Here is a 27921-nt window from a genome sequence, read left to right on the forward strand (position 1 = left end):
GGAAAATCGCTGTTTCTGAATGGTAACCATACCTAATGCCTAGTTCACCAAATGGTTATTTCTCAGTTTACTATAAACTAGATGGTCAAAACTGAAGCTGATATGGTATGTAAATGGTTATGTGACTGTTTTATAAATGGTTAAGATAGTATACGGGAAACAATTCGTGTATGGTATTTGTTTATACGGGTACCTAAATCAAATCAAATTCTAGATTTCTTTTCTAGAAAATATTTCCTTTAATCTCTCGAAGCAAAAGCTGCCTTTCTAATGGTAGTTTTGATTTATTTTATTTGGTTTTTACATTTTCGAGATAATCAATATAACATAATTTATTATTATGTATGTATGTATAACAAACGCCAACAAACAGTCTAAAGACCTTTTTAATTTATTTCGTCGGCACATGTATTGTTTACAACATACTGTAATAGAAAACTCACTGTTCTAAATGAGAGATATTAAAAATTAAAAAATTAAAAATGGCTCGATTATCCGGAGGATTCGATTATCCGGAGCGAAATGTTTTTCAAAACTCCGGTTAATCGAGTCCGACCTGTATAATCATAAACGGATGACAATCCATATGGTTGAACGATAGCCCATACAGTCGTGACTTTTTCCTGTACTAGTTATTAGGCAGATTTTATAGTTATTGACAGGCTTCGAAATGGTCACGGTAGAACCACTTTTTACTGCTCGCTGTCTTAAAACATTCTTGAACGAACATGTCAAACGAGCACTGCCACCACGACGTTTTTTTTCCTCAAACGTATTTTGAAATGTAAATCTCTTTGATGCGCGAGTGTCGAATGACCATCCCTTTCTTTGTTTGAGAGGCAACGGTTGTTTCACATTCACGTGCGAAAGCCGACTGCGATGCACGATGAGGAAGCGAGATCAAATGAAAATGCTGATTTTGAGTGGAATTTACAGATTATACAGCAAAAAGAGACACTAAATATTCGAATCGACAGTAAGCATGCAGTAACATATGCATATTTTTTGTGGTGTGGAGTATTCATTGTTCTAAAAATCGTTAACAAAATATAACGCCAGCGCCACCGTACAGTTGAACAGCGAAACTTAATCTGACATTTCCATGACGTGCGCTCTCGTGAAGAAGAGACAGCAAAGAAGAAACTACGACGACGTTGAAGGTGTGTAATGTAGAAAAAAAACTTCTGCGTGAAAAAAGAGCAGTGAAACGGGTCGGTCGCGGATTGTTCGAATAAGTAGTGACAAACGGCAACGAAGAAAAATGTTTTAATTCAGCTAGTGGCCATCACTATCCTGCTGGAATTGTTTTATTGCTTACGCTCGCGAGTTCCAGCTAGGTTTCGATTGTGGTGATAGGGGCTAATTGTTCCGGAAGTTGATTTTTCAGTGGCTGCTGCTTGGAGTGAAAACGCGAAGAAAACCTTCCCGACACCTTCTTCCTCTTTGTGTGTGCATCATCAGCCAGCATCAACGATTTGATCTCGTTTGTGTGTTTGACTGTTTTCTCAGTGGAATTCGGCGTTAAACTCGAAGGGCAAACTCGGAAGGGCCTGCAAGCGGTTCGTTTGAACTCCGCTGCGAACTGCATCAGAAAATCTTTGGCTTTTCTTCCTTCCCAGCTCAGTGCACTCCAACCTAGGCTGTTTTGATCAACGGGACGTTGCTACTGCGCTAGGAGTTTTTAGGTTGCCCAAGAAGTAACGTAATCGTAGCATCGAAAAATGGAGATTCTTGCATCTCAAGTGAACGGATTAACAACGCCCCGAAAGAAGGATATCGATCCGAAAGAAAATCTTTGGTAAGTACCGATGTTTTAACTATGGATGACGCACCTGTTGTGTCGATGTGTGCACAAGACTATCATCTGCTGATGGGGCCAGACGTGGAAATAAAGAATACGTCCCATATGTCGTCTATTGCGGTTTCACAATTTACGCAGGCTTCAGGGTGTTTGCTTAGTCTAAGAAGTAATTTCCAGTGATTTTCTATTGTTTAATAATGTTACACGAACACTTATATGCATTAAGCAGTGGTTATGCATAAGTAATTTTCTTCTCGCCCCATATTTGTTGCTGTTTCCGAGCTGCTTACTGGTGGACTCATTCGAAAAGCCACGATCACATTTTTATACATCGATCAATCAAGGGGGGAAGGTGAAAACAGTGAAAAAGAAAGAGAGCGATGGCGCGTACACCTACCACAGCTACAGTCGAACCGTCCGTGTCGTGATTGCATTTTTTGGGGTTTCCTATAGGCTGAGCAGCTAGCCAAAACCCTGCCATGCATAGTGGCTGGTTTTTGTAGCAATATTTTACGAGGTGCATTTTGATTTTGTCTGGCGTGTCACCAATCGATAACATATTTAGCGCCTATCAACCTCAATGCATTCCAAAACAGTCCCCAAGTATGTTGTCATCGATGATTCATAATCGGCTTCGCGATAAATTTCTTCGCCCCCTCCCAACGCCTCCTCATGCATTTCTCCTAAGCCCACCAGTATCGGCAAATCTGGTTTCTCCTGTTTGCGATGAAAACGAGAGCAAAGAATCTATCACCTGTTTATACAGCTGTAAATATTTACACTAGTTCAACAATTAATTTGTGTTGTTGTGCGTACACTTTATAAATTGTTAAGTTTCGTGTGTCTATAAAGCGGTTTTATGCTAGAGATGAACAATTATGTGGTGCATCTGTGAATAATAATACATAGTGCAAGTGAGTGTTTCGGTCGAGAACTTCGCACCAGTGTGGAGATAGGAAGAATTGGAAGAGTGTTTGTTGCATGGATTAAAATGTTGTTTAAAAGTAACGTCAGCATTATGCGAAAATAAACAAAAGAAGTAGCTCTTCTTATGCACAGGAAGAGAAATACATATTTTGTTCTTAAAAGCTATCGTTGCGCTAGTTTTGATATATGTCCAATGAATTTCCTCGAGAGTACGCTTTTTATAACCGTATCACCTTCTGAAAAAGTAGATCGATGCATTTTAATGAACGCCGAAGCGGACGTCAAGTTAGACACAAGTACACCTCCAAGTCCACAGTTTTCTTATGCTTTACAGGGACAAGTGTCTCTTTCCTAAGCTGTTCCCAACAAGAAACTTAACTGCATTATACTGTCAATATAATCCTAATTGATTTGAGAGCATGTACATTTTGAACTAATTTCAAATCATACCGATCGGTATTTATACAACTAGCACTGTAGAGTGACCTCGAAAGTTGCATTCCTGCAATAATACATCCTCCCATTACAAATGCTGGTCATAGTTTTGCCTTCCATTGCCAACAGGCCAATCAAACCGTATCGACAAAACATGGAGAATTATTTGTTTGCCAAAAACATTCGTCAACCGCTCTGCGCGCTACGCTATACACAGCTATAATACCTTGTTGAATGATTTCGCATGAATGACGTAATGTTTGCTCCCTTCTCACCCATCCACCTTGAAGTTTTTCCATCGCCAGTTTGTTTGCTCGGAATCATCTTTCGTCTCTTCTGGTCCATACTAGGATCCATAGCAGCTAGGCACAAATCACCGTTCGGAGAAGTACTTTTTGGTTTATGAACCGATAGCCCTCATTCATTGCAAATACTTCTGCGATCATCGTCGCAGGCGGTGAATGGATCTGGCCTTCAACTGGGAAAGAGCGCGAGTAGAGGGAGAGCGAAAGAAATGTTACGGTACTTATCGGTTTGCACTTCCGTCGCGGCGCTCGTCGCCTTCCAATTTAATGCAGTTCACCGGCTTGGATTAATTGATTTACGGTGGCTTGCAAACATTCCACACTACATCAGTACCATTGCACCTCATAGGTACTTCAACTTTTTTTTCATTCTTTTGCTTTTTCGTTACGATCGATAATATTCACATGTTATTTAGTGGCTTATAGTTTTTTCTCAAATAACGCAGCATGAGTGTAATGTCAATTTGGGGACGGTGAGATATTCAGTGTCACAATCCAACACGGATATCAAGGGATGCGCAAGGAGCGAGTGTTTTGGTTTATGCCCAAGAACTACAAAATTGGATTGGTTTATTCAAGAATATCGAAGAGTTTTTATGAAACTGCGATAAGTATCATTCAAATATATTAAAATTTTTTTTTTTTTTGATGTTCGAAATGACTAGTCGACTAATTTCAAGCGGAATTTGACTGAGATCAAGCTGAATAAGCTGTTACTCAACAAAATTATTTGTCATGATGTCTCATCGTCCATAAAGATACACTGGTTTGGGGTATTTGAAATACCCTCATAAAACTTTGGGGTCTTAAGCTGGTATTAGACGAAGCAAATATTTGCTATTTTTGGTACGGATTTTATTTTGTGCAAAATAGCAAATATTTGCAAATAGCAAATATTTGCTACGTGTAATGTCCGCTTTAGTCTTGGCATGATATTGCAGCTCTGGAGTTTGCTTGAACACTTTCTGCTTTTTGTTTGTTTTCTCTCAATGTGCTCTTTGAAAATAAGTTTTTTATCATAAATTAGTCCCAAGTACATAACCTTGTCAGACCAACTTAAAATAACCCCATTCATCTTGACAACGTGAGTATTGTTTGGCTTGAGGAAAGAAGCTCTAGTCTTATCAGATCAACTTGAACTGTCCTACAGTACGGTCGCATTTTACCAACAGCTCGAGGCTAAGTCTTAGTCTACCGAGAGATGTTGAAATTTTGTTTTTCGCTTTCAACAGGCAATCTTCTTGAAAGACTACCTGTTGAAACGCAAAAAAAAATTTGTTTTCAACGTTAACGAGTGTTTAGTGAGTAAATTTGGTTTGAGATATTTCTAATTAAATTCTATAGTGAAGTGAAAGTGTAGTGAAGTTTTCCAGTTATGCCTGGAGAAAATAAAAAAGCTCGCTTTGATGCGGCTTCAAGGAAACGTGGGGCATCTCTCCAAGTGACACTGAAATTTCGACTAACAGGTATGATATTCTTTCTTCCGTTGGGGATCAAGAAATTCAAACTTCTCATACTGAGCATAAAGCCGTTGTTGCGATAATTGATTGGACACCAAAATTCTGCTAGCTGTTACTTACAGTTTCAAAGCTGCAATTTATTCAAATTCATTTCGAGCTTACAAGGCTAACTAATTAAGTACTCACATTTTAGTGTAATTACGGTGTGTTTTTAACAGCAATTATCCTGATCGGTTTTTATGAAAACGATGAATGAGTGACAATTTATTGATGGCCAAATACTCCTTGGGCACAATTAACCTTTATATTTATGCTAGTGTTCTATTCAATTTCATTTATTAATTTTTAGAACCATAACGTATCAATTTTATCTAACTAATAATTAAACTAACTTCTGCGCGTGGTTGGGTAATCGAAAAGTGCGGGTGTGATCAATTTTGTTTCAACGGTTGGTGTTACTGGCTTGGTCTGTCACTTACGCCGAGGAAAGTGCCGGGAGCACTATCATTCGAAGACAACCAGGGGGTTGTCGCAACATTCCCCGACCCGTGTGACCCGGAACTTGTCTGGACATCTAAGATTGCTAGCTTCGCAGTTGGGCGTAAGATGATACCTGTTGCTGTTTGAACATTGGCTTTCCTGACTTGGCCATCTGTGCCTGTGAAAACCTCCGTAATCCTTCCCCTGCACCATCGATTTCTCGTCGTATCGTCCACCACGACAACAATATCTCCCACCTGAAGTGGCTTAACCGGTTCGAACCATTTAGAGCGTCTGGCTATAACCGGAAGGTACTCTTTAGTCCAACGGCGCCAGAATTCGTCAATCATCCACTGAGCTAACTTCCAACTATCCCTCAAAACGCTGCGATAGTTTGTTGGTTGTACTGCTGGCTGGTTTACTCCCTGCGTTCCATACAGCAAGAAGTGGTTCGGCGTAAGAGCCTCTTGATCCGCCGAATCGAGGGCGATATATGTTAGCGGGCGTGAATTTACGACTGCTTCGGCTTCAAGAACAATGGTTTCAAATGTTTCTTCGTTTGGGTGCCGCAGTCCATTTCCAATAGCAAGCATAGAAGTTTTCACCGATCGTACCATTCGTTCCCACAGTCCGCCCATGTGCGGTGCTGCAGGTGGATTGAAAATCCATTTTGTGCGTGCGTTTGTGAATGTTGCAGCGCAGTTTTCATTGATTTGCTTGATTTCAATTTTTAATTGTCGATTTGCTCCGACGAAACAGGTGCCGTTATCACTGTACACTTCAACTGGCGCGCCGCGTCGTGCCACGAATCGTCGGAATGCCATTATGCACGATTGCGTCGATAAAGTGTGTACGACCTCCATATGTACAGCTCGGATAGTCAAGCAGGTGAACAAAGCCACCCAACGTTTGACTTGGCTTTTGTCCACTTTTATCAACATCGGACCGAAGTAATCGACCCCAATGTACGAAAACGGTTTTATAAATGGAGTCAGCCGTGCTCTCGGTAATGCTGCCATCCTGGGGATCCGGGGAACTGCTTTCGCGTTTTTACATTTTTGGCATGCCCCAGCAACTTTTTTCACCAGCCGGCGTAAAGCAGGAATGTAGAATTTTTGCCTTATCTCGTTGACAACCGTTTCATTGTTGGCGTGAAGGAGACGTTGGTGATAACTGTTTGTGAGAAGAAAGGTAATCGGATGCTCCTTCGATAATATGATGGGATACTTAGCCTCATACGGGACGTATGGGGCAGCCCCAATACGACTGCCCATTCTGATGACACCCGACGAATCCATAAATGGCGAAAGTTTATATAGTTGGCTTGATTTGTCCAATATCGATTCATTCTCTGGCACATTTTCTGTATTTAGACGTATATACTCTCTCGGGTACGCCTCCATCTGCATTTGTCGCCATAGCAAATTTTCGGCTGCTTTAAATTCGTCTGAAGTCAACATTCCTCGATGGTTGATACTCTCGCTGTCTTTCTTGAAGAGTTTCGTCGCTTTGCACACGTATGCTGCTGTTCGTTGCAAGCGATGCCAGCTGGAGAAACGGTTCACCTTGATGATTGGATCGTGTAACTCCTGCCGATGATGATACAAGTACTGTACTTGTTCTTCAGCAGTTTCTTGTGGCTTCCTTTGAACTGGCCATTCCGACTCAGGCAGGTGAAGGAAATTGGGTCCATTGAACCAGAGACTTGTTTTGCTGAGATCGGGACCAGCTTTCCACTTTGTAGCATCATCTGCTATATTTTGTTTTGATGGAACATACCTCCATTCATCAATCTTGGAACTGGAGAGAATTTCTCCAATACGAAATGCTACGTATTGATGGTAGTTGAATGTATCGGAATTTAACCAAGAAAGTACTGTGGATGAATCCGACCAAAATACTCTTCGAGTAGTTGGAAGCGTCAGATGCTGACATACATGCTCCATCAAGCGGGCTCCAATAAATGCTGCCTGTAGCTCCAATCTTGGTATTGACACGGGTTTCAAGGGAGTGACTTTACTTTTAGCTATGATGAGGGAACACTGAACTCCACTTTCGCCTAGTGTCCGAAGATAGATAGAGCACGCGTATGCTTGTCGGCTCGCATCTACGAATGCGTGAAGTTCTGATTGCTTTGTTTTATCCATTCGAGTGCAGCCCAAAAGACATCGCGGAATTTCTATTTCGTTCAAATGTTTCAGGTACCCTCGCCATGCTGCCCAACTATCGAGCAAATGTTCTGGAATTAATTCGTCCCAATTTGTGCCAGCTCGCCAGATATGTTGCATCAGAATTTTTCCGTGGATTATATAGTGCGATAATAATCCTAACGGGTCGAAAACACTCATAATAATCCGCAGTACTTGCCTTTTTGTCGGAATTTCTAACTGGTTATCTGAACCGGAAATTTCTGCTTTTGATGGGGATGTGAACGTAAATACATCGCTACTGGGAATCCAAAACATTCCCAAAACTCTTTCCGACTCCGAATCAAAGTTCAAATTTTTGGTCGATATATCCTGAACAACTCCAAGGTTACGTAACACTTCGGTTGAATTTGATACTAGCTGGTAAAGCTCAAATCCTCCGTTGGCGTGAATATATTTCACCTGCTCCATCAACTCAATTGCCTCGGCTATCGTGTCAACGCTATCGAGATAGTCGTCGACATAGTGGTTGTCAATTATTGCCTTCGCGGCTCGTGGATACTCTTGAGAAAACTCTTCCGCATTTTTGTTCTTTACGAACTGTGCTATACAGGGAGAACAGGATGCTCCAAATATCGCCACGTCCATGACGTAGACCTGCGGAGGATCTTCGGGATTGTCACGCCAAAGGAAACGCAAAAATTGTTTATCTTCTGCTCTAATAGCGATTTGGTGAAACATTTCTCGCAGATCTCCACCAATCGCTATACTTCTCTCTCTGAACCTTATCAGCACGCCTATTAGCGAGACCATTAAATCGGGACCTTTAAGTAAAAGATCGTTGAAACATAGTCCTTCAACAGTTGCTGCCGCATCCCAAATTAATCTTATTTTATAGGGTTTCTTGGGATTTTGAACAACCCCTAGTGGTAGGTACCAGGTGTGATGCTGGTTAACTGAATTTTTTTCACTGTTGGACGCGCGATGTGCATAGCCTTTTGCTATGTAACTTTTAACCAATTCTTTCACCTTAGTGTACAAGTCTTGATTCCGCGATAAGCGTTTTTCTAGGCATTCTAAACGCCGGAGTGCTAAGGAATAGGTGTTGGGTAAATTATATTCATCTTTCTTCCACAACAGTCCTACTTCAAACCCGGTTGGGACACGAACCGTTGTTTTTTGTAGAATTTGAACTGCTCTTTTATTATCTTCTGATTCTGGTTTGGATGTGATACACGAATCTTCGATGCGGAAAAATTGTTTCATCAGATCATGCAGCATTGTGTTGTCAAGAACTTCATTATTTTGAACCGTGTGGAGGTGCAGATGTTCTTGATCTCTGGAACCCAAATGCCGACCGTAAATGCTCCAACCCAACCTCGTTTTAGCGGCTATGAGACCTCCACTACCTCCCTCTCTTATCTTCAGCGTACTGATTAGTGTCACATTATCGACTCCAATAATGAGCTTTGGTCTGATATCGGAGTAGCTTTTTATGGGCAACCCTTTAAGGTACGGATGCATATGACAGATATTTGTATATTCTAATGTTTGGCTCGGCAATTTAAGTTGTTTAACTGTTCGTACGTTCGACAAAGTATATTGTTTTTTCATACTTTCTCCGGCAACACTCAGTTGAATGCGCTGTGATTGTTCTTCCACTCTCGTTACATCACCTGTCCAGCAAAGATGCAATGGTTCCTGTGGACCTTTCACTCCCAGCAGTTCCGCAGTTTCCGCTTCTATGATCGTCGATGTTGATCCGTCGTCTAGAAATGCGAACAATTTAACTTGTTTACCGTTTGCATGAAGTGTGACTGGTAGATAACGCAGGAGCGAACACGCCTGCAGGAAATGATGGTTTTGATGTACAATATTGTTCCTGTTCGTAGAATTATTTGGGAAATCTTGTTGATTACTCTTCGGGGCTGTGGAATGCAACAGCGAATTATGACGTAACCGACAATTATCAATTCCGCATTCTCGTTTCGATCGACATGGCCAAGATTTGTGTGGTACTAAACAAATGCGACACAAATTCTTTTCACGAATGGCTTTCCATCGACCCTCTATGTCTAATCGTTTGAATGAAAAACAATCTGCAACGAGATGTCCACTTTTATTACAATAGGAACATGTTTTTACTGGTTTCGATTCTTTAGAATCTTTAGAACATATCTCTTTGTCACCTGAGCCTGTGCTCGTCTCTGTATGGTGAATGAATAACTTTTCCTTTGAATGATTTTCCCTCTTGTGCTTATCTTGCCTTACATGCGTCGCATGCATGGGATCAACGTGCATCGTCACATCGCTTGCCATTGCGACCAAATCCGTCATAAATTCTGCGAACGTGCTCAAATTCACGTTTATTTTCGTTCGCTTATAGTTTGCCCACTCCAGTTTGAAATTCGGTGGCAATCTTTCTACCAACTCGTAGAGTAACATGGGATTTGACAAATGATGATGCTGTTCCGCTACCACCATGTGGTCTACTAGATTTTGTACTGCCATGCCATATTTAATCAACGTCTTGAGGTCATCTGCCCTCGGAGCTGGCACGCTACGCAATTGGTTGAGTAGAGCGTTTATAATAACCTCTGGTCGGCCATACAATCGCTGTAGAGTGGCTATTACATGAGGAACCGACTCAGGAATCAGGAGTCGGCTCCGCACGGAGTCTAACGCGTGACCCCGCAAGCATCGTTGAAGACGTGCTAAATTTTCTGCGTCGCTGTAACCACATACGTCAGTAGAGTTGCGAAATGAGCTGTAAAATATGGGCCAATCTTGGGGGTCTCCCGCAAAAACTGGTAGTTCTCTTGATATGACCTGTCTAGCTGCTATTTGTATTGCATTCGGTCCAACTGAGTTTATTTGATTGATCTGCCCCGACCCGTGAGAGACTACCGTACTTGGAATGTTTACGCTCCAATCAGGAGGAATTCCTGGCGCCTGTGTTTTACTTAGTGGTGGAGCAGCATTCCTACCAAAATTTGCGAGCGATGCTGTTCTTGTAGACGAGTTGATCGTTGGGAAACTGCATGATACCGGCCAATCCTGCCCCGATGATGGCACTGTGAACATGGAACGATTCGCTAGAGGTGCATTGTAATCCCCTGTCTCGAACCTATATGTTTGGTTCGTATTTGTCGGCATTGTTGTTACATTGTGCAACGGCTCCAATCCATACTTTGGCTGGGTGTAATACTGCGACGGCTCCAACCCGGGTGGTGGATGTGAAACCAAAGGAATATTGTACGAAGGCACGGGATCGATCGTATTTATTATTGGCGTTGTTGTTTCACGACCGTTGTCATTTCTATAATTGTAGTACTCTGCTCTCGTGATACCTCCCGACGTTGACTCCTCATCAATATTGGGGAGGGTTGGCCTCGAATGTCCTCTTGGGTTCAATCTATGTGTATCAAAATGTGAAATTGATAATACAGGCAGCACCTGAGCCGACGATATAGTTGTCATAGCGTTTGTGACTGATTTCGGTGGTAACACTTGTGGTGATGAATGAAAGGTAAAATCATTTGCTTCTACTGAAGCGATCCTGTTAGAAACTGGTGTTGGCACTATTGGTGCCGATAAAACATTTCCGACGATGTTGGAAACCGGAACATTTTGTCCGACGATGTTGGAAACCGGAACATTTTGTCTTGTTGAAGGCACTGTTATTATCGAGTCGACTGCGACAACTTTGTACTGCATTTCAGTTCCCGACGACGGTGTCGGTACAAGCGTATATGATGTACGGCATCCAGCCTTGTGTTCTACTATAGAAACGGTTTGTGATTGAGCGGTTGCCTTATCGACGCTCGGTGGAATCTGCTGGTTAATTTGCTTAATGAACGACGTGGTAGCATTACTGTCTGCTCCTTCTGTCTGTCCTGCTTTTTCAACCCACGACGCAGTATTTTTCCTAACTACTCGCTCACTAACTGCACTTTTCTTACTGGAATCATCTTCTTTGTGATTAAGTGCTGCTTGAAGTAGCTCAAACTTTTTCTTCATAAGTGTTTCCTCTGCTGCCAAACGCATTCGCCGAAATTTTTCCTCCTCGTCGATTTGCTTCATGTGGAGTAAATTTTCTTCTTCTAATTTCTTCATACTTAATGCCAACTGCATCGAGCTACGGCTACTGTGAGATTTTTGACTCGAGCGCCTAGAGACGCTTGATAACAGTTCATCTTTCTCTGCGCACAGCTTACAAACGAAACTGCGATCAGGGTCACATATCGATTCATTCACTCCCGCGCAGCTAAAGTGCAGGAAATGATCACAACGGTCACACTGTACCAAATCATCGTCCGAGTCCGGACGATCGCACAAAGGGCAATGCTTTTCGATTACTTCTTCTGGGTTCTGAGTAACATTGACTCTAGAATCTCGATTTTTATTCAAGCAATCTTGACACTCGAAATTGCGACCCGTTTCAGATATCAAATCGCCAGCTTCTGTGCAACAATTGTGCACGAACTGATCACAGCCGTGGCACCGCAACAAAGCATCTACCGGATCGGTACGCTCACACACAACACACTTCCTTCTGTTTATCTCTCCTGGTCCTGGCATATTCGAACAGACCGTCGCTTTGGGTTTCGTGACAAATAAAATCTTTGAAGAATGTTGCGATAATTGATTGGACACCAAAATTCTGCTAGCTGTTACTTACAGTTTCAAAGCTGCAATTTAGTCAAATTCATTTCGAGCTTACAAGGCTAACTAATTAAGTACTCACATTTTAGTGTAATTACGGTGTGTTTTTAACAGCAATTATCCTGATCGGTTTTTATGAAAACGATGAATGAGTGACAATTTATTGATGGCCAAATACTCCTTGGGCACAATTAACCTTTATATTTATGCTAGTGTTCTATTCAATTTCATTTATTAATTTTTAGAACCATAACGTATCAATTTTATCTAACTAATAATTAAACTAACTTCTGCGCGTGGTTGGGTAATCGAAAAGTGCGGGTGTGATCAATTTTGTTTCAACGGTTGGTGTTACTGGCTTGGTCTGTCACTTACGCCGAGGAAAGTGCCGGGAGCACTATCATTCGAAGACAACCAGGGGGTTGTCGCAACAGCCGTTATGAAGAAGGTTAAAGTTCCACCTATTGTGGTATATGTAGCAAATTTTACAGCATTTCGAACAGAGCTTTCATCGTTTCTGTCGAATGTGAAAGTTAATTTTCAAATTGGCCGCCAAGGCGAAATTCGTATTTTGGCCGAATCTCTTGATGGCCATAAACATCTTTTACAGTATTTGACTGAAAAGATGTATAAATTTTATTCTTTTGATGCCAAAAACGAGAGACCGTTTAAGGCTGTTTTGAAGGGTCTTTCAAATGACCAAACTATTGAGGAAATTAAAGAATGTTTGTCAGAATCACTTGGTTTTGCTCCCAACCAAGTAATTTTGATGAAACGAAAGGCAAATGCCAAAATTAATCAAACTGGAATACACCAGGAAAATTACTAAGTACATTCTGATCGTACCAAAGTAAATAATTTGAAATGTTTGGAAAAAGCACGTGTTTTATTTAACGTGCGAATAAAGTGGGAAAATTTCAAGAGACATGGAGACATCCATAATCTTACTCAATGTCGGAATTGTCAAGCCTATGGTCATGGAACTCGAAACTGCCATATGGCAGCAAAATGTATGATTTGTGGTGACACTGGTCACACGAAAGATATCTGCCCCGTGAAAGAGACCACTGATAGTTTCAAATGTGTAAATTGTGGAGGAAATCACAAATCTAATTTCTTTAATTGTCCTGTAAGTTCAAAAATTATTGCTTCCAGACAACGTAGGAATTCTAAGCAACCTGTTGTCAATGTGGGTATACAAAAGACTTTCAATACTGTCCAGGCATCACCAGCACTTTCATTAGCAGGTGTGTCTGTAGGTAATAATTTAAATTCAGATAACAAATTTCAGACAAAAAATCCTGTTCAGGCAACACCAGGCTGTTCATATGCCAATGCCCTTACAGGTAATATTTCAAATTGAAACAGTAACAAACCATTCGTGTTTGGTGCTGAAAAGTCAGCCAGTATTGATTTAGGTAGTCCAACTCCAGAAAAGATTGAATACCTACAACAATCCATGCTGCAGCTAATGTCCGTTTTGTTGATCTGTAACTCGATGTACGAGGCTGTTCAAGAAGGTATAAAATTTACAACTAATATTGTTATGAAATTGAAATTCAGCAATGATTTTAAATAATGCTGTAAATTTTCTAAATTGGAATGCTCGCTCTTTAAAAGCGAAAGAAGATGAATTTTTCAATTTTTTAACAGTCCACGATGTGCATATTGCAGTTGTGACTGAAACGCTCTTAAAGCCAAATATTAAACTAAAAAAGAACCCAAATTACATGGTTCATAGGTTTGATAGAATTGATGTTGCTGGTGGTGGAGTTGCAATAGTTATCCACCGTCGAATAAAACATCGTGTTTTACCCCATCTTGAAACCAAAGTTATCGAGAGTTTGGGAATTGAAATTGAAACAAGTATTGGCATTTTATTTATAGCCGCAGTGTATTTGCCTTTTCAATGCACTGGTGAGCGAAAAAATTATTTCAAGGGAGATTTGCAAAAACTCACAAGAAATAAGTCTAAATTTTTAATTATCGGTGATTTTAATGCGAAACATCGATCTTGGAATAATGCTCAAAGCAATTCCAATGGAAAAATATTGTTTAATGATTGCTCGGCTGGATTTTATTCAGTTTTATTTCCAAATGGTCCTACATGTTATTCTTCTATTAGGAATCCATCTACAATTGATTTGGTACTAACAAATGAAAGTCATTCATGCAGTGATTTATTAACTCATGCTGACTTTGATTCTGATCATCTTCCCATAACATTTTCTATTTCCCATGAAACTATTTTAAATCCCACTAGATCTGTGTTAAATTATCACAAGACTAATTGGGATAGATATCGTTCTACGCGTGGGAGTCCCCGTGGTGTTGATGCTGAGGTGGAGATAGATGGGGAACGATTTGAAGTGGTTGACGAATTCGTTTATCTTGGTACGCTTGTGACATGTGACAACGATATGAGCCGTGAAGTGAAACGACGAGTTGCAGCTGCAAACAGGGCTTTCTACGGACTGCGTAACCAGCTGAGGTCCCGTAGTTTGCAAACTCGCACAAAACTAGCGCTGTATAGGACGCTGATACTCCCGGTGGCCCTTTACGGACATGAAGCCATCACCAGGCCGCACATTTCTCTACCTAACTCTAGTTGTTTACGTTTTCTGAGTTAAAATTTGCCCCAGTCGTTTACCTAATTAGGTATAAAATTCTTGGGGTTTCGCTATTTTCTCCACAGTCCAAATAAGCACTGACGAAGGCACTATCTCAGTGCCGAAATACGTTTTTGCAAGTGAAAAGTGATAGAATTAAATAGTGAAAGTGAATAAAAAGTGAAAAGTGTAGTGAAAATTTTTCTATCAAGACGCTCGAACATAAGTGAATAAACATGAAGCATGGACGCTGAAGGAAGCTGATCGACGAGTGCTCGGAGTTTTTGAGCGTAAAGTTCTGCGATCGATACGTGGCGGTTAATTGGAAGGTGGAGTGTGGCGCAGACGCATGAATCACGAGTTGTACCAGGTATACAAACATGCTGATATAGTGATGGTAATACAGCGGGGCAGGCTTCAGTGGGCTGGACACGTAGCCAGGATGCCTGACGAGAGAGCCGGCGAAACTATCTTCAGTAGAGAACCAGGAAGAGGCCGTCGACTCCGTGATAGGCCTCGCACGCGGTGGATGTGCACGGAGGAAGAAGATGCACGATCTGCCGGTGTACGGGGAGACTGGAGAACGGCTGCACAAGACAGAAGAAGCTGGACATCTCTAATTCGTTCGGCCCTAGACCGGTGAACGGTCCGTTAGCAAAGTAAAGTAAGTATCGTTCTACGATCGAAGAAAATTTGAATGATAATATTATTTTACAAAATACTGCTGACATTGACAGAGCATTAGATAATTTTAGCAGCTTAATACTCAATGCCCGGAATTTATCAGTTCCTAAGGCTCGAGTGAAATTTAATGCACCAATTATTGACAGTGAACTTCAACTTCTTATACGTTTGAAGAACATACGGAGACGTCAATACCAAAGATCTCGTGATCCTGCTTTGAAAATTATTTTTCAAGAATTACAAAAGGAAATTAAACATAGACTCACTCTCTTGCGAAATGAGAATTCCATGAGAGAAGTTGAACAACTAAAACCTTATTCAAAACCTTTCTGGAAACTTTCGAAAGTTCTTAAGAAACCTTCGAAGCCCATTCCAGTCCTTAAATATGGTGATTGCATTTTTCTAACGAATGAACAAAAATCTCAAAAACTTGCTCAGCAGTTTGAGAGTGTTCATAACTCCAATTTGAACGTAGTAAGTCCTATTGAAAATGAAGTAAACCAAAAGTATGATCAGATCACCACCCAAGAATTTCTTTCTGAAGAGGTATTGGAAACAAACTTGAATGAGGTGCGAACTATTCTCAAAAAATTCAAAAACATGAAAGCACAAGGAGATTATGGGATTTTCTATATCCTTATTAAAAGACTTCCCGAAAACTCTTTAAATTTCTTGGTAAAAATTTTTAACAAATGCTTTGCACTAGCACATTTTCCTACGAAATGGAAAAATGCCAAAGTCACTCCAATTTTAAAACCCGAAAAGAATCCAGCTGAGGCATCAAGTTATCGACCAATTAGTTTACTTTGCTCTATTAGTAAACTTTTTGAAAGAATAATTCTTAATAGAATGATAACACATATTCATGAGAACTCAATTTTTGCAAATGAGCAGTTTGGTTTTCGCCATGGGCATTCCACTACTCATCAGTTACTTAGAGTAACAAATATGATTCGAACTAATAAATCTGAAGGCTATTCGACTGGAGCAGCTCTACTAGATATAGAAAAGGCATTCGACAGTGTTTGGCATAAAGGTTTAATAGCTAAAATGTCAAATTTCAGTTTTCCGCTTCACCTTACAAAAATGATACAGAGTTATTTAACTGATCGCACTCTTCAGGTTAACTATCTAAATGGTAAATCTAATAGATTGCCTGTTAGAGCTGGTGTGCCTCAGGGGAGTATCTTGGGCCCAATCTTATATAACATTTTTACTTCTGATCTTCCTGATTTACCACCAGGTTGTGAGAAATCTCTGTTTTATGACGATACAAGCATTTCCGCAAAAGGAAAAAGCCTTCGTGTTATATGCAGTCGGCTACAAAAAAGTTTATATATATTTTCTTCATACTTGCAGAAATGGAAGATGTGCCCTAATGCTTCTAAAACACAGTTAATTATTTGTCCTCATAAGCCAAGAGTTTCAATTCTCAAACCCACCCATAACCACGTTATTAAGATGAACGGTGTGGTCTTAAATTGGTCTGATCAAGTTAAATACTTAGGGCTAATTTATGATAAAAATCTTACTTTCAAGGAGCACATTGAAAATATCCAGTCAAAGTGCAATAAGTATATCAAATGTTTATATCCTCTTATCAACAGGAATTCTAGACTTTGTCTCAAGAATAAACTGTTAATTTACAAACAAATTTTTAGGCCAGCAATGTTATATGCAGTTCCCATCTGGACAAGTTGTTGTACAACCAGGAAGAAGACACTTCAAAGGATTCAGAATAAACTTTTGAAAATGATTTTGAAGCGTCCTCCCTGGTTTAGCACGAACGAGCTACATAGGCTCACTAATGTAGAAACATTAGAAAATATGTCAAGCCAAATCATCAACAAATTCCGACAAAAATCGTTGCAATCCTCAATTGCAACGATTAGCTCACTTTATAGTCAGTAAGATAGTTTTAAGTTTATTTTAAGTTTTGTTTTATTCCTTTTTTTTCCTTGACAAGTAGGTTTAATAATTTTCCTACAATTACATTAACTTAACTGCGAAAGCTAATAACATTCATTAATATAAAAAAGCGTACAAATGTATATGTATATGTATATATATATATATATATATATATATATATATATATATATATATATATATATATATATATATATATATATATATATATATATATATATATATATATATATATATATATATATATATATATATATATATATATATATATATATATATATATATATATATATATATATATATATATATATATATATATATATATATATATATATATATATATATATATATATATATTTATATATATATATATATATATATATATATATATATATATATATATATATATATATATATATATATATATATATATATATATATATATATATATATATATATATATATATATATATATATATATATATATATATATATATATATATATATATATATATATATATATATATATATATATATATATATATATATATATATATAGTGTTGAAATTTCACCATTTGTGGCAGAACACACAATACTAATTCTGAATAGATATTAGTACATAAATAAATCATTACAAACATTCCTCCCCCCCCCCCCCCCCCCCCTATAAAAAAGCTCTAGTCTTATGGAGAAAAATTAGCGTTTGAGTTTTAGAAGCATTGGGAGAAATTTTCCACTTTTGCAAGTAGGAAGAAAAAATATCTCTAAACTTTTCTGCAAACGACTGCATATGACACGAAGATTTTTCCTTTTACGGAAATGCTTGTATCATCGCAGAACAATGACTTTGTGCATCCTGGAGGCAAATCAGGAAGATCTGAAGTGAATATGTTGTACAGGACTGGACCCAAGACTGAACCTTGAGGCACACCTGCTCTGACAGGAAATCTATCAGATTTTGAATTTTGATAAACAACCTGCAGCGTTCGATCAGTAAGATAGCTTTTTAATTAAAAAAGTAAGATGATTTTGTAATCTGAATATCGTGTGCTAACCAAACCAGTTTAAGTTTTTTAATTAATATTTGACTTTTAAGTGTTTACAAACAGTGCACTGAGTGAATCAAGCAGATTGTTGATTTCTGTAGAATGCTCGTACCTCAGATTTGATGTCCCTTATCAAATTCTGTACAGTGGTCTTTGTCTTTGGACGCTTCTAACCAACAATTCTCGAACTTTACCTTGTCACGGGGTACCTACTCTACTTTCCTTTCAGAGTATGTCCTTGTCAATAGTCCATTCAATTGACTACAGTTGGGATAGTTTAGTGGGTTGATGTTTTTTTTTAACGGACATTCTGGCCAGAAAGGAGGGAGAAAGCAATCTCTTGTTTAATTTACCGTTCTAACATATATTAGAGAATTGTCCCTTTTGTACAGACTGAAGAAGATCGTAATTATGTTTGATCGTAATCAAAGTTTCTTCATCGCAACAGTTGTTTTCGCTATTAGTACAATCTTCCCAACCGTTTCAATGCAGAACTGTGGCATAGGCAGTGTTCTTGAGTTTTCCTTCACATATCCCACAAACATTTTAATTGATTCTCAGCTTATTAATCTATTATCAAATGAATTTTAGCTGATTTAAGGCTCTATAAGCTGTTCCCTTATTGTTTGTTTGGATGACTAATCGTCCATCAAGATGCACTGATTTTGGTTATACGAAATACGCTCATAAGCTTTCAAGCTCTGATACTGGCGTGATGCCGATGCTCTGGAGTTTTTGGGACATTTTCTGCTTTTTTATACGTTTTTAAATCATGTCTGCGCTTAATCCGCTGGATTAACTGAAAATCCCGAATAGAGGCGGATCTGTTTTCCGAAATGTAATCCTCGACTTTCCGGTCCAATTCAGGGTGGTTCGGACCAGGTTATCGACCACTTCCTGGTATATTCTTAAGGGAACATTCATTAACGAGCTTCCCGAATGAGTTTTAGTTCGTTTTGTGATTCGGATAAATTTTATTCCCTTTTCGGGGCACCAGATGTGCGAGTCTTTTTTTAAATGCTGTTTCGAACAAATCGTTTTTTTCCTCCACTTGAAAGGCTCTAGAATAGTTTTCTATATGTTAGTAATAAGACACCTTATTCATGCCCTTCTTGGCAGCCCCGTACAAGTCCTCTCTCATCTCTCCAACTCTTTATGTAGGTACTTTAAAATCTTAAAATGTGGTTTTCTAGAAGTACATTATTCTATTCGAATCGATATCCAATTTTTTAAAGACTTCGACGCCATTTACAGAACATCGATTGTATTATTTCAAATGTTTATTTTGTAATCGCAAATCGCACAAGGAACCATGTATAGGGTTATTTGGGGTTAGTTTGCCATCTTCAGTGTACAACAGTTCGGTAGCCACCACTTTGTATGAATCGATAACGGCGCCGGTCACGCCCTTACGATCGTTAGGGTAAGAACGGATGTTGAAGGAAGTGTAACAGTTGTGTTGTTGGAGACCGAGGTTACCTCTGCATCTCCACGACTGCGACTGAAAGGAAGGGTTGGGTCACTGTGGTAAGTGACTTAGTCGGAAGGCAACGGAATGCGATTCGGGAGGCGCGAATTTGGAAGTGATTTAATAGACACAACGGAAGTGGTCTTCGGCAAAACGGTCAGAAGAGTTTATCTCTGCATCGCCGCAACTCCAGTGGAAAGCAAGGTTTGTGTTTTTATGTCACCGTAGTAATGGACGAAATCGAACAATGTTACGCGCGAAATTCGTTTATTACGAAAACGAATGATGAGTTTCGGGCAAAACACATCGATCCTCTACTTACAACGCGCGCGAAAAAGCATCTACCACTCGTAGTATCCAGCTGAAGCAAACGAACGTCGGTCGACGCGGTTCTTTTGGAGGTATACATCGCGTTTCCGTTAATCACGATATTTATCGACCGAATGAAATCTTCGGTTAACCGGTCACCGCTTAATTCCCACCTGTCGACGCAGACACTCGGAGACACGACATTTCACGCCGGTTCTCTCTTTGTTGTCGATTGCCTAATAAATAGGAAATTGGCAAAGTTCAATGCATCTAATTATTTAAAAAAATGCCGATGTGCCTATGAAACGAAACAGAGTTCGAAGTTCATTTGCAAAGTCAACAACAACATCAAAATTCTGTTGTCATGTTATCAATGCTTGATTCTTCATTAGTCCAATACTATTCTGTTTAATTGAAGTAAAACAGTATGATTTTGATCAATTTTGATTGTTGGAAAATATTGATCAATTCTATTATTTCACGTTCGCGTTTTGCTTTAATACCCTTAAAATATTATCATTAATAAACTATCAATGCTTCTCTGATTAACTCAAGCATAGGCACAACCCAACGAATGTTTTGTGATGGGATATTCATGTTGATTAGCTCAACTTGGGTTTCTCACCCCTCGTTCTGATACGCCACCAATTGCAACGAAATCGATAAAAAATGCCACTCTACATCAATGAACAATCAAGGATTGTAACGGTATGATTTTTTTTTGTATAGGGTATTGGGCAAAAATGCCACTTGCGACAAGTATGCCTTTTGCAGCTGGCCCTGATTCCTGTACACAGATTACAAGATGCTCGAACTCATTGATAGAGTTGAGCTTCTTGTTGGTTGCAAACCTGTACCCCAATTCGGTACTACATGGTTGATGGAACCAGTGACCGTTTTTTTTTATTATGGTCGTTGAGAGGTAACTTCCGAAGAAGTTGACCCGATGGAGCAAGAGCCCCGCAAATGCAGAGCAAATGCGCTGAGCTCTCCAATTCAGCGTTGCAGAAGCGGCAAGTGTCGATTAGGACTTTGTCGATCTTCTACAAATGGGTGTCCAGTAAAGTAGCATGCATAAATGACGTACATTTTTAAGGGTTTTTTTTAGATCCCTCTCCCCTCGTAGCGTTTCGTCACAAAACAGACCCCTCTCTAGATAACCACTTAGCTTTATAACAAAAAGTTCCAGTTGGTTTTCTTAGGATCCCTGAACTGTTCTCTTCTTAGAGGAGTAGCGGCTCAGCAGCACGAGGTGACTTAGGTTTCCTCTTTTCATTCGGCTGTGTCTCCGGCTCGGGAATACTGTCCGCCAGGTTCTCCTCTTCCCCGCTAGGTGAACCAAGTATAAATGGTGAAACCGAAAATCCAGCGATTCGTTGTCGAGTTTTAAGTCCTTCTCCAGTTCCGTCACCTTGGTATCGCCTGTTGCGTGCAACCTTATGGGGCTCCACGCCACGGGTGTGAAGTTTGTTGTTTACTTTCAGTTGAATTCAGTTTGATCCCACGAATTTGTCACTGAAGAAGGCGGTCACTGCGTGTTACGGCACACTACCGCAGAAGTCTATAATTGTGTGGAAAAGCGCAGGTTGCATTTCATCTTTGCTTAGGGGTGTGACCCTTAAATTTTTTACGCACCAGCCATAGTTAAGTGCTATTACAACCATGCTCCTTTCCAGGGGCTTTGGACTCTTTGCTTCGGTTTTTGAGTTTATTCGTACAGGCTGAACGAAACCAAAGAGAACCGTCACAGGCAGAGTTAGTGAAGATAGTGAAGTACTCTCGATATTTCAATAGAAGGAATATGTTTGAATATTCCAAATAAGGTTTGTTCTACTTAGTATTTGGCCGTTTCCTTTTATTAACTACAGCGCCTCTAGTTGTCGTACCGAGAAACTAATGACAGCGCTTTGATCTGGGAGGTTCATGGTGAAAATTTCGTTAGGATTGGTACCCGCGTTGAAAAGTTTTCCAACATGTAACGTAAGAGACGAGAAAAAATTGTGAACACCTACGTTGAAAACTCAACAAGGTCAAGAAGAATGATCGTCAAGGCTCTCAAACTACCGAAATCGACTGTGAATACCGTGCTCAAACGTTACCGGGACACTTTGACAGTTGATCGCGCTCAACAAACCAAACGTAGAAGTGGAACATTGAACCGGAAATTACAAGCGGAGGTCATCAGGGCAGTCCGGAATAATCCTGGAGTCTCCCTCCGTGATTTGGCGAAAAGGTTCAATGCAGCATGTAGTACAGTTGGTCGAATCTGTATGCGTGAAGGAAAAAGAAAATTGAATGAAGCCAAAATATTGATCACTTCTCCAGATGAAAGCTATTTCTTACGATGTAGGATAGGGAACATATTCTAAGCAGCTTCAGGAACCGCCCATGTATTCAGACGAAATACTCGGAATGTGTTGGGTGAAATTAAAACAGTAGTATATCAATCTGTTCTTTATCGTTTTCTCTGTCAGAACTTGTTTTCAGATTGTAAAACTAAGTTAGTAAACTTTAGCAACAATCAATTGAAGTTACCAATCGAGGGACACTATTCCAATCACCCCACACCAATTTTAAGCAGTTTACATCTGTTTTGCAGGCGTTTTTTTGCAGCACCCGAAGTGACTCCTGAATGGCTGCAATATAGGTCGATTTGTTTCAAATGCTTTTTGTTCACAGATTTCTTCGTGATTAACGGTATTTTTTATATTCGTAAGACAGCTAGACAATCAAAATTTTCGTTTCCATCATTGAAATTGTCGATATTGATAAAAAAGCAGGAGTTTGAGGTCTGTTATCTGCGACTGATTAAAATAGGCGCTACTGCTTAAGATTGATAATTAATCGAACGTTAAGTTTGTCCATCTAGACATAAGTAAAATCATAAGTGGTCCTCATCTACGCGTAGAAATGCTTGAATGACTTTTTCAGTTTTCTAATTGAAATAAATAACATTAAGGCTTTTTTTTCATTTTGGCAATAAATTTTCATTCAGATTTCAATGCGTCTTTTCATTTTCCACTCGACAGGTCGGCTATCCTAAGTGAAGTACAAACACAGAGCAGCACCAAACTACCCTCGAATAAGTCAGTGCTAGTACTGGGCGACAATGCCAGCGGTAAGACGACCCTGATTGCAAAACTGCAAGGAGTGGAGGACCCGAAGAAAGGTTCCGGCCTCGAGTATGCCTACATTGACGTGCGGGACGAGTACCGAGACGGTTAGTAGTCGCGGGGTGTGGGTGTGTGTTAAACACGATGTCTAATTTGTAGTTCTTTTGTTGTTAGATGTGACCCGCCTAGGCGTATGGATACTGGACGGTGATCCGGGCCACAACAACCTGCTCAAGTATGCGCTCAATGATTCTAATTACGCACACACCCTGGTCATCCTGACGCTGTCAATGACGACACCGTGGAGCTGGGTAGACCAGCTGCAGCACTGGATAAAGATACTGGATGATCACATAGCGGGACTGAAAATCGATCCGGGTGAGTTATTTTATGTGTTGTCAGTGGGTGGAACGAAGGAGGACGTAGAAGTGATAATCCCTGCATTCTATATGCGTTAAATGGCGTTTAAACAAAGTAAGTATCGTCTTACTTGTTCCACTTGTCAACAATTCTGGGAAGTTGCAAACTGCTTTCGATTCCGGCTGGTGTCAAGTGAGCAGGTATAGATTTCAAAAGCTCATGCAAATGAATGAAACGAAGGGATTTAGCTTTGTTGCATACATTTCAAGTTATGGTATTCGTGATGTCTTATCGTTGCAGAAGAAAAGCAACAGTGTTGCCAGCGGCTTGTGACAGTATGGCAAAGTTACTGCGACACAATTGACGAGCTGGACCCGGGCTCTCCTATCAAGCGTACCAATCGTCTTTCCTCCGTGGATGATGACCTGGATGCGCTGCCCCTTCCGGAAGGTGTACTAACGACCAATTTGGGCTTAGATGTAGTAGTTGTTGTGACGAAAGTACGTGTTTGTTTGTTTCTGGCTTTATACTAGTTGATACCATGCTATTGCCCTTATCTATTTTAACTGCATTGAGATTTGCGACTGATTACCAAGTTCTCGATGTATACTAATAGTACCAACAGTAGTCAGATTTTGTCGATTTACGTTCAAAACGTTTAAAACGAGTTTTATTTAATGTTTTAGACCGACTACATGACCACCCTGGAGAAAGAGCTCGACTACCGGGATGAGCATTTCGACTTTATGCAGCAGTGGATCCGTCGCTTCTGTCTGGTTTACGGTGCGTCGTTGTTCTACACAAGCGTGAAAGAAGACAAGAATTGCGACCTGCTGTATAAATATCTAACGCATCGGATCTACGGGTTACCATTCCGTACACCGGCGCTTATTGTGGAAAAGGATGCCGTGCTAATGTAGGTTACAGAGCTTCAACATTCAAACGTCTATTAACTGTTTTGTTGCTTATTCCTATTTCTCAGACCCGCTGGTTGGGATAATATGAAGAAGATTAATATATTGTACGAAAATATGCAATCATGTAAGCCAGATGACTACTACAATGATATTATAGCACAACCGCCTTCAAGAAAGGTAAGGCAATGAAACTAAAATGTCACGCGGGGTTGTAAATTTCGTTTTATAATTAACAGACTGTCTCCAACCGTGAGGTGGAGGTTCAGACGGAAGAAGAACAAGCGTTCCTCACGCGACAGCTGCAGCTACTGCAGCAGGGCCAGACGCCAACGCGAGGCGAATCCCCGATGCGATCGCAGGGCAGCGCCGGTAAAGCAACCACACGGACTCCGGGTTCGGCCGGTGCACAAGGTTCACCTAAAAAGGTACGATTCTTTGTCAATGGCAATGTAAAGTTTAGCAAAAAATTGATTCAAACATTTGCTTTTGTTAAAGCGTTATGGCTGGTTCATTAATTTTCAATTTAGCTGTTTAAAACTTTCAAAATTTATGCAATATTCTTATAGTTTTGTTGTTTTCCCACAGGTCGACGGCAAACTAAATCCTTGCACACCGAGCGGCGAGGGCGTACTCGCTAACTTCTTCAACTCATTGCTGCTGAAAAAATCCGGCTCACCCGGCGGTGGCGGAGCCAGTTTACCGGGCGTAACGGGTATCTCGCCACGGGCAACGAACGGTGGTAGTGATCTGGTAACAGCGAACGATACCATCTCCATGCGAACAGATGCCGCCATGGAGCTAGACCGCATGACGCGTAGCGTCAAGAAGGATCTGGACTTTTCGGATCAGTCGGACTGCTAAACGAGCGCTCCCTGGGATCACAGATCCACCGCATAACGGTAAGACTTGTTGCGAGAAAGCGAACGAGAACGGAAAGGCAATTGTAAAGACCGGATTTTGCACGTGTCGTGTGATATGGCTTGTAAGCTCTACATATACTCTGCGCTGCGGTATTGTTTGTGTGTGAATGTGAGCGCTTGTACGCAAAACAGGAAGTGAGGGCCTGCTAAAAAGGAAGCTGGAGTGCGAGTGTTTGATAAAGGGAACGGTTTGCGATCCACAATTCGCCGTACAGTGGAAACGTGGAATGCATATCGAACCATTTTTAATAGTTAGTTAGTGCGGTAAAGTAGAGAGAATAAGTCGAATAGGAGAGTTTAATAAAAAAAAAATGCATATTTAAAATGTTCTTTCTGCTCTCGTCAATGGTGCTTCTTTCTCGGCTTTATACCGGGCTGTAATCATTAAAGAAGACGATATTACAGTTCATTTTCCGTGTCACACCGTTGTAAGCTCCAAATCTTTTATCTTAGTTTAGATGCGACGATCATCAAAATGTACTATCTCCGATTTAGCAAACTTAATATTTGTTTAAAGCTAAAACAACTAATCCTGCATTTTGTAAAACGCATACCACTCTCTATCAGAGCATGCATACTCCAAACTAAATCACTTACTGCAGTGCACCTAGTTGCGAGGATAAAAAAGAACAGATAAGCCACCCTGCAATGCGTAACGCAAGTGAGAGAACAAGAAAACATTACCTATTAATTAACTTATATCGAATTGATAACGATAATTTGCAGCTTACAAGACGATGAGCTGATAAGTAGAGCAACTTAACTTATAAACATTTATCCATTGTAATTCCTCATTAAAAAAATAACACAGGTAAAGCTAGGACAGATTCCATAGGACAAGAGAGACAGAGAAGATTTATAATCTTATTTTAACTTTTTGTCACTTTCGTTAGATATTGATGAGGAGATCGGTTTATAAAATGAAATTTAGTATTCTGTAATAATTTGATATTTCTTCTGTTCTAAACCCAATCGAGGCAACACATTTAGTAAATGGGCTCGTTTAGCATTACATAAAGGTAATTGAAAACATCAAATAGTTGCCACAACGGTAAAGCATTGTTAGAACGTTCGATTGAACATATTTTAAATTGATGTGTATGTTACAAAATCGGATCGGCAAAACGCGAGGGCTTCCGCTATTGTTCCTCCGACAGGAAGCTCGACACTATTTGTTAGGTAAACAAAAATTCTGCATTGTTGTAAAGTTCTCACTTATATGATTTTAGAAACAGATTTTTTATTAGCCTTCGGATGTGCTGTATATGGCATTGGTATCTGTAGCAAAAAAGTGACGCTTTTGTTTATGTGGAGCCTATCCAAACTGAACTATTGGACCATCATCCTCAGCGTATCGCATGAAAAACAAACTTTACCTACGTTGAATAATTGAAAAAAGAGAAAAAACTAAAGCAAGAAAAACAGTCAAACCTCTATTACTTAGTAGGCTGACACTAAAATTTACTGACAAATTTAGCGCCGAGGAACAATATTCGGGATGATTTAGAGTTATTAACTCGTACGAAAGACGAAAATGAATTATTGCAAAAAACAAGTTTCACTGTAGTGACTACAGTTTTGTTTCTGTGTCCGAAATCCTTAAAATGGTTTCTAAGTACAAATCACAACAATTTTGGTTATCACATTCTCATATCAGTACACCTAGAGATCAGCACAACATACCAAATTACAGATCTATGACGTTTTGATCGACGGAAAACACTTCAAGGAAATTATCGACGTGCGAACCTATATGGCACAAACGTCGATTCTGACCACTATCTCCTGATGGCCAAAATGCGCCAAAGACTTCCGGTTGTCAACATCATCTGCTATCGTGGCCCGCTGTGGTATGATCTGAAGCGCCCTGAACTTCCCGAAGTCATCAAAGCCCCTTCAGAGAATCCTGGAGCAATGTCAACGCAGTTATTAACAGCGCAGCGGAAGATGTTATTGAGTTCGTCGAGAATATTGACGTAACGGCTAGTTCGACGAGGGCTGTCAAACTATTTTAGACGAGGAGAATGCAGCGCGAGTATTGATACTGCAGCAAAGGGCTCGTCAAAACGGGTCAAAACATGATGTGATATAATCAGAAACAAAGGCAACAAATCCGTCTTTTCTGGGACTTGAAGCGCCATCTGGAAGGTTTGAAATGTGAAAAAATGGAGCCTGTTCTCAAGAAACACATAAATTCTAGAAGAAACTCAACATAACGAAATTTTGGGACAAGGATAAAGGAATATCGATGGATGAATAGCGCAGAGACAAAGACCAAAACCGCAGAAGAAACGCCGTCTCTCGCTGCTAGCAATAAGATTTATGGGAAGTTATCAAACCGGTTT

The 27921-nt window shown here is 40.0% G+C and overlaps 1 protein-coding gene across 1 annotated transcript; it reads left to right on the forward strand.

Annotated features, from left to right (window-relative positions):
- Positions 1–1123: 1123 nt before the first annotated feature.
- On the forward strand, positions 1124–27131 carry LOC129717017 (cytoplasmic dynein 1 light intermediate chain 2). Its single transcript, XM_055666866.1, has 8 exons — positions 1124–1798; positions 23296–23486; positions 23554–23757; positions 24040–24239; positions 24426–24655; positions 24722–24833; positions 24893–25081; positions 25242–27131. The coding sequence occupies exons 1-8, from the start codon at positions 1722–1724 to the stop codon at positions 25515–25517; spliced, it is 1479 nt and encodes a 492-aa protein (XP_055522841.1). The 5' UTR covers positions 1124–1721; the 3' UTR covers positions 25518–27131.
- The last annotated feature ends 790 nt before the right edge of the window (positions 27132–27921 follow it).

Source organism: Wyeomyia smithii, chromosome 1 (genome assembly GCF_029784165.1).
Source record: "Wyeomyia smithii strain HCP4-BCI-WySm-NY-G18 chromosome 1, ASM2978416v1, whole genome shotgun sequence".
NCBI lineage: Eukaryota > Metazoa > Arthropoda > Insecta > Diptera > Culicidae > Wyeomyia > Wyeomyia smithii.

What these genes read in the sequence shown, in the direction of transcription:
- LOC129717017 (XM_055666866.1), top strand. Translation starts at nt 1,722, where the DNA reads ATGGAGATTCTTGCATCTCAAGTGAACGGATTAACAACGCCCCGAAAG. An exon ending in GGGACTGAAAATCGATCCGG is followed by an intron (nt 23,758 to 24,039) that starts GTGAGTTATTTT and finishes TTATCGTTGCAG; the next exon opens with AAGAAAAGCAACAGTGTTGC. An exon ending in TAGTAGTTGTTGTGACGAAA is followed by an intron (nt 24,240 to 24,425) that starts GTACGTGTTTGT and finishes TTAATGTTTTAG; the next exon opens with ACCGACTACATGACCACCCT.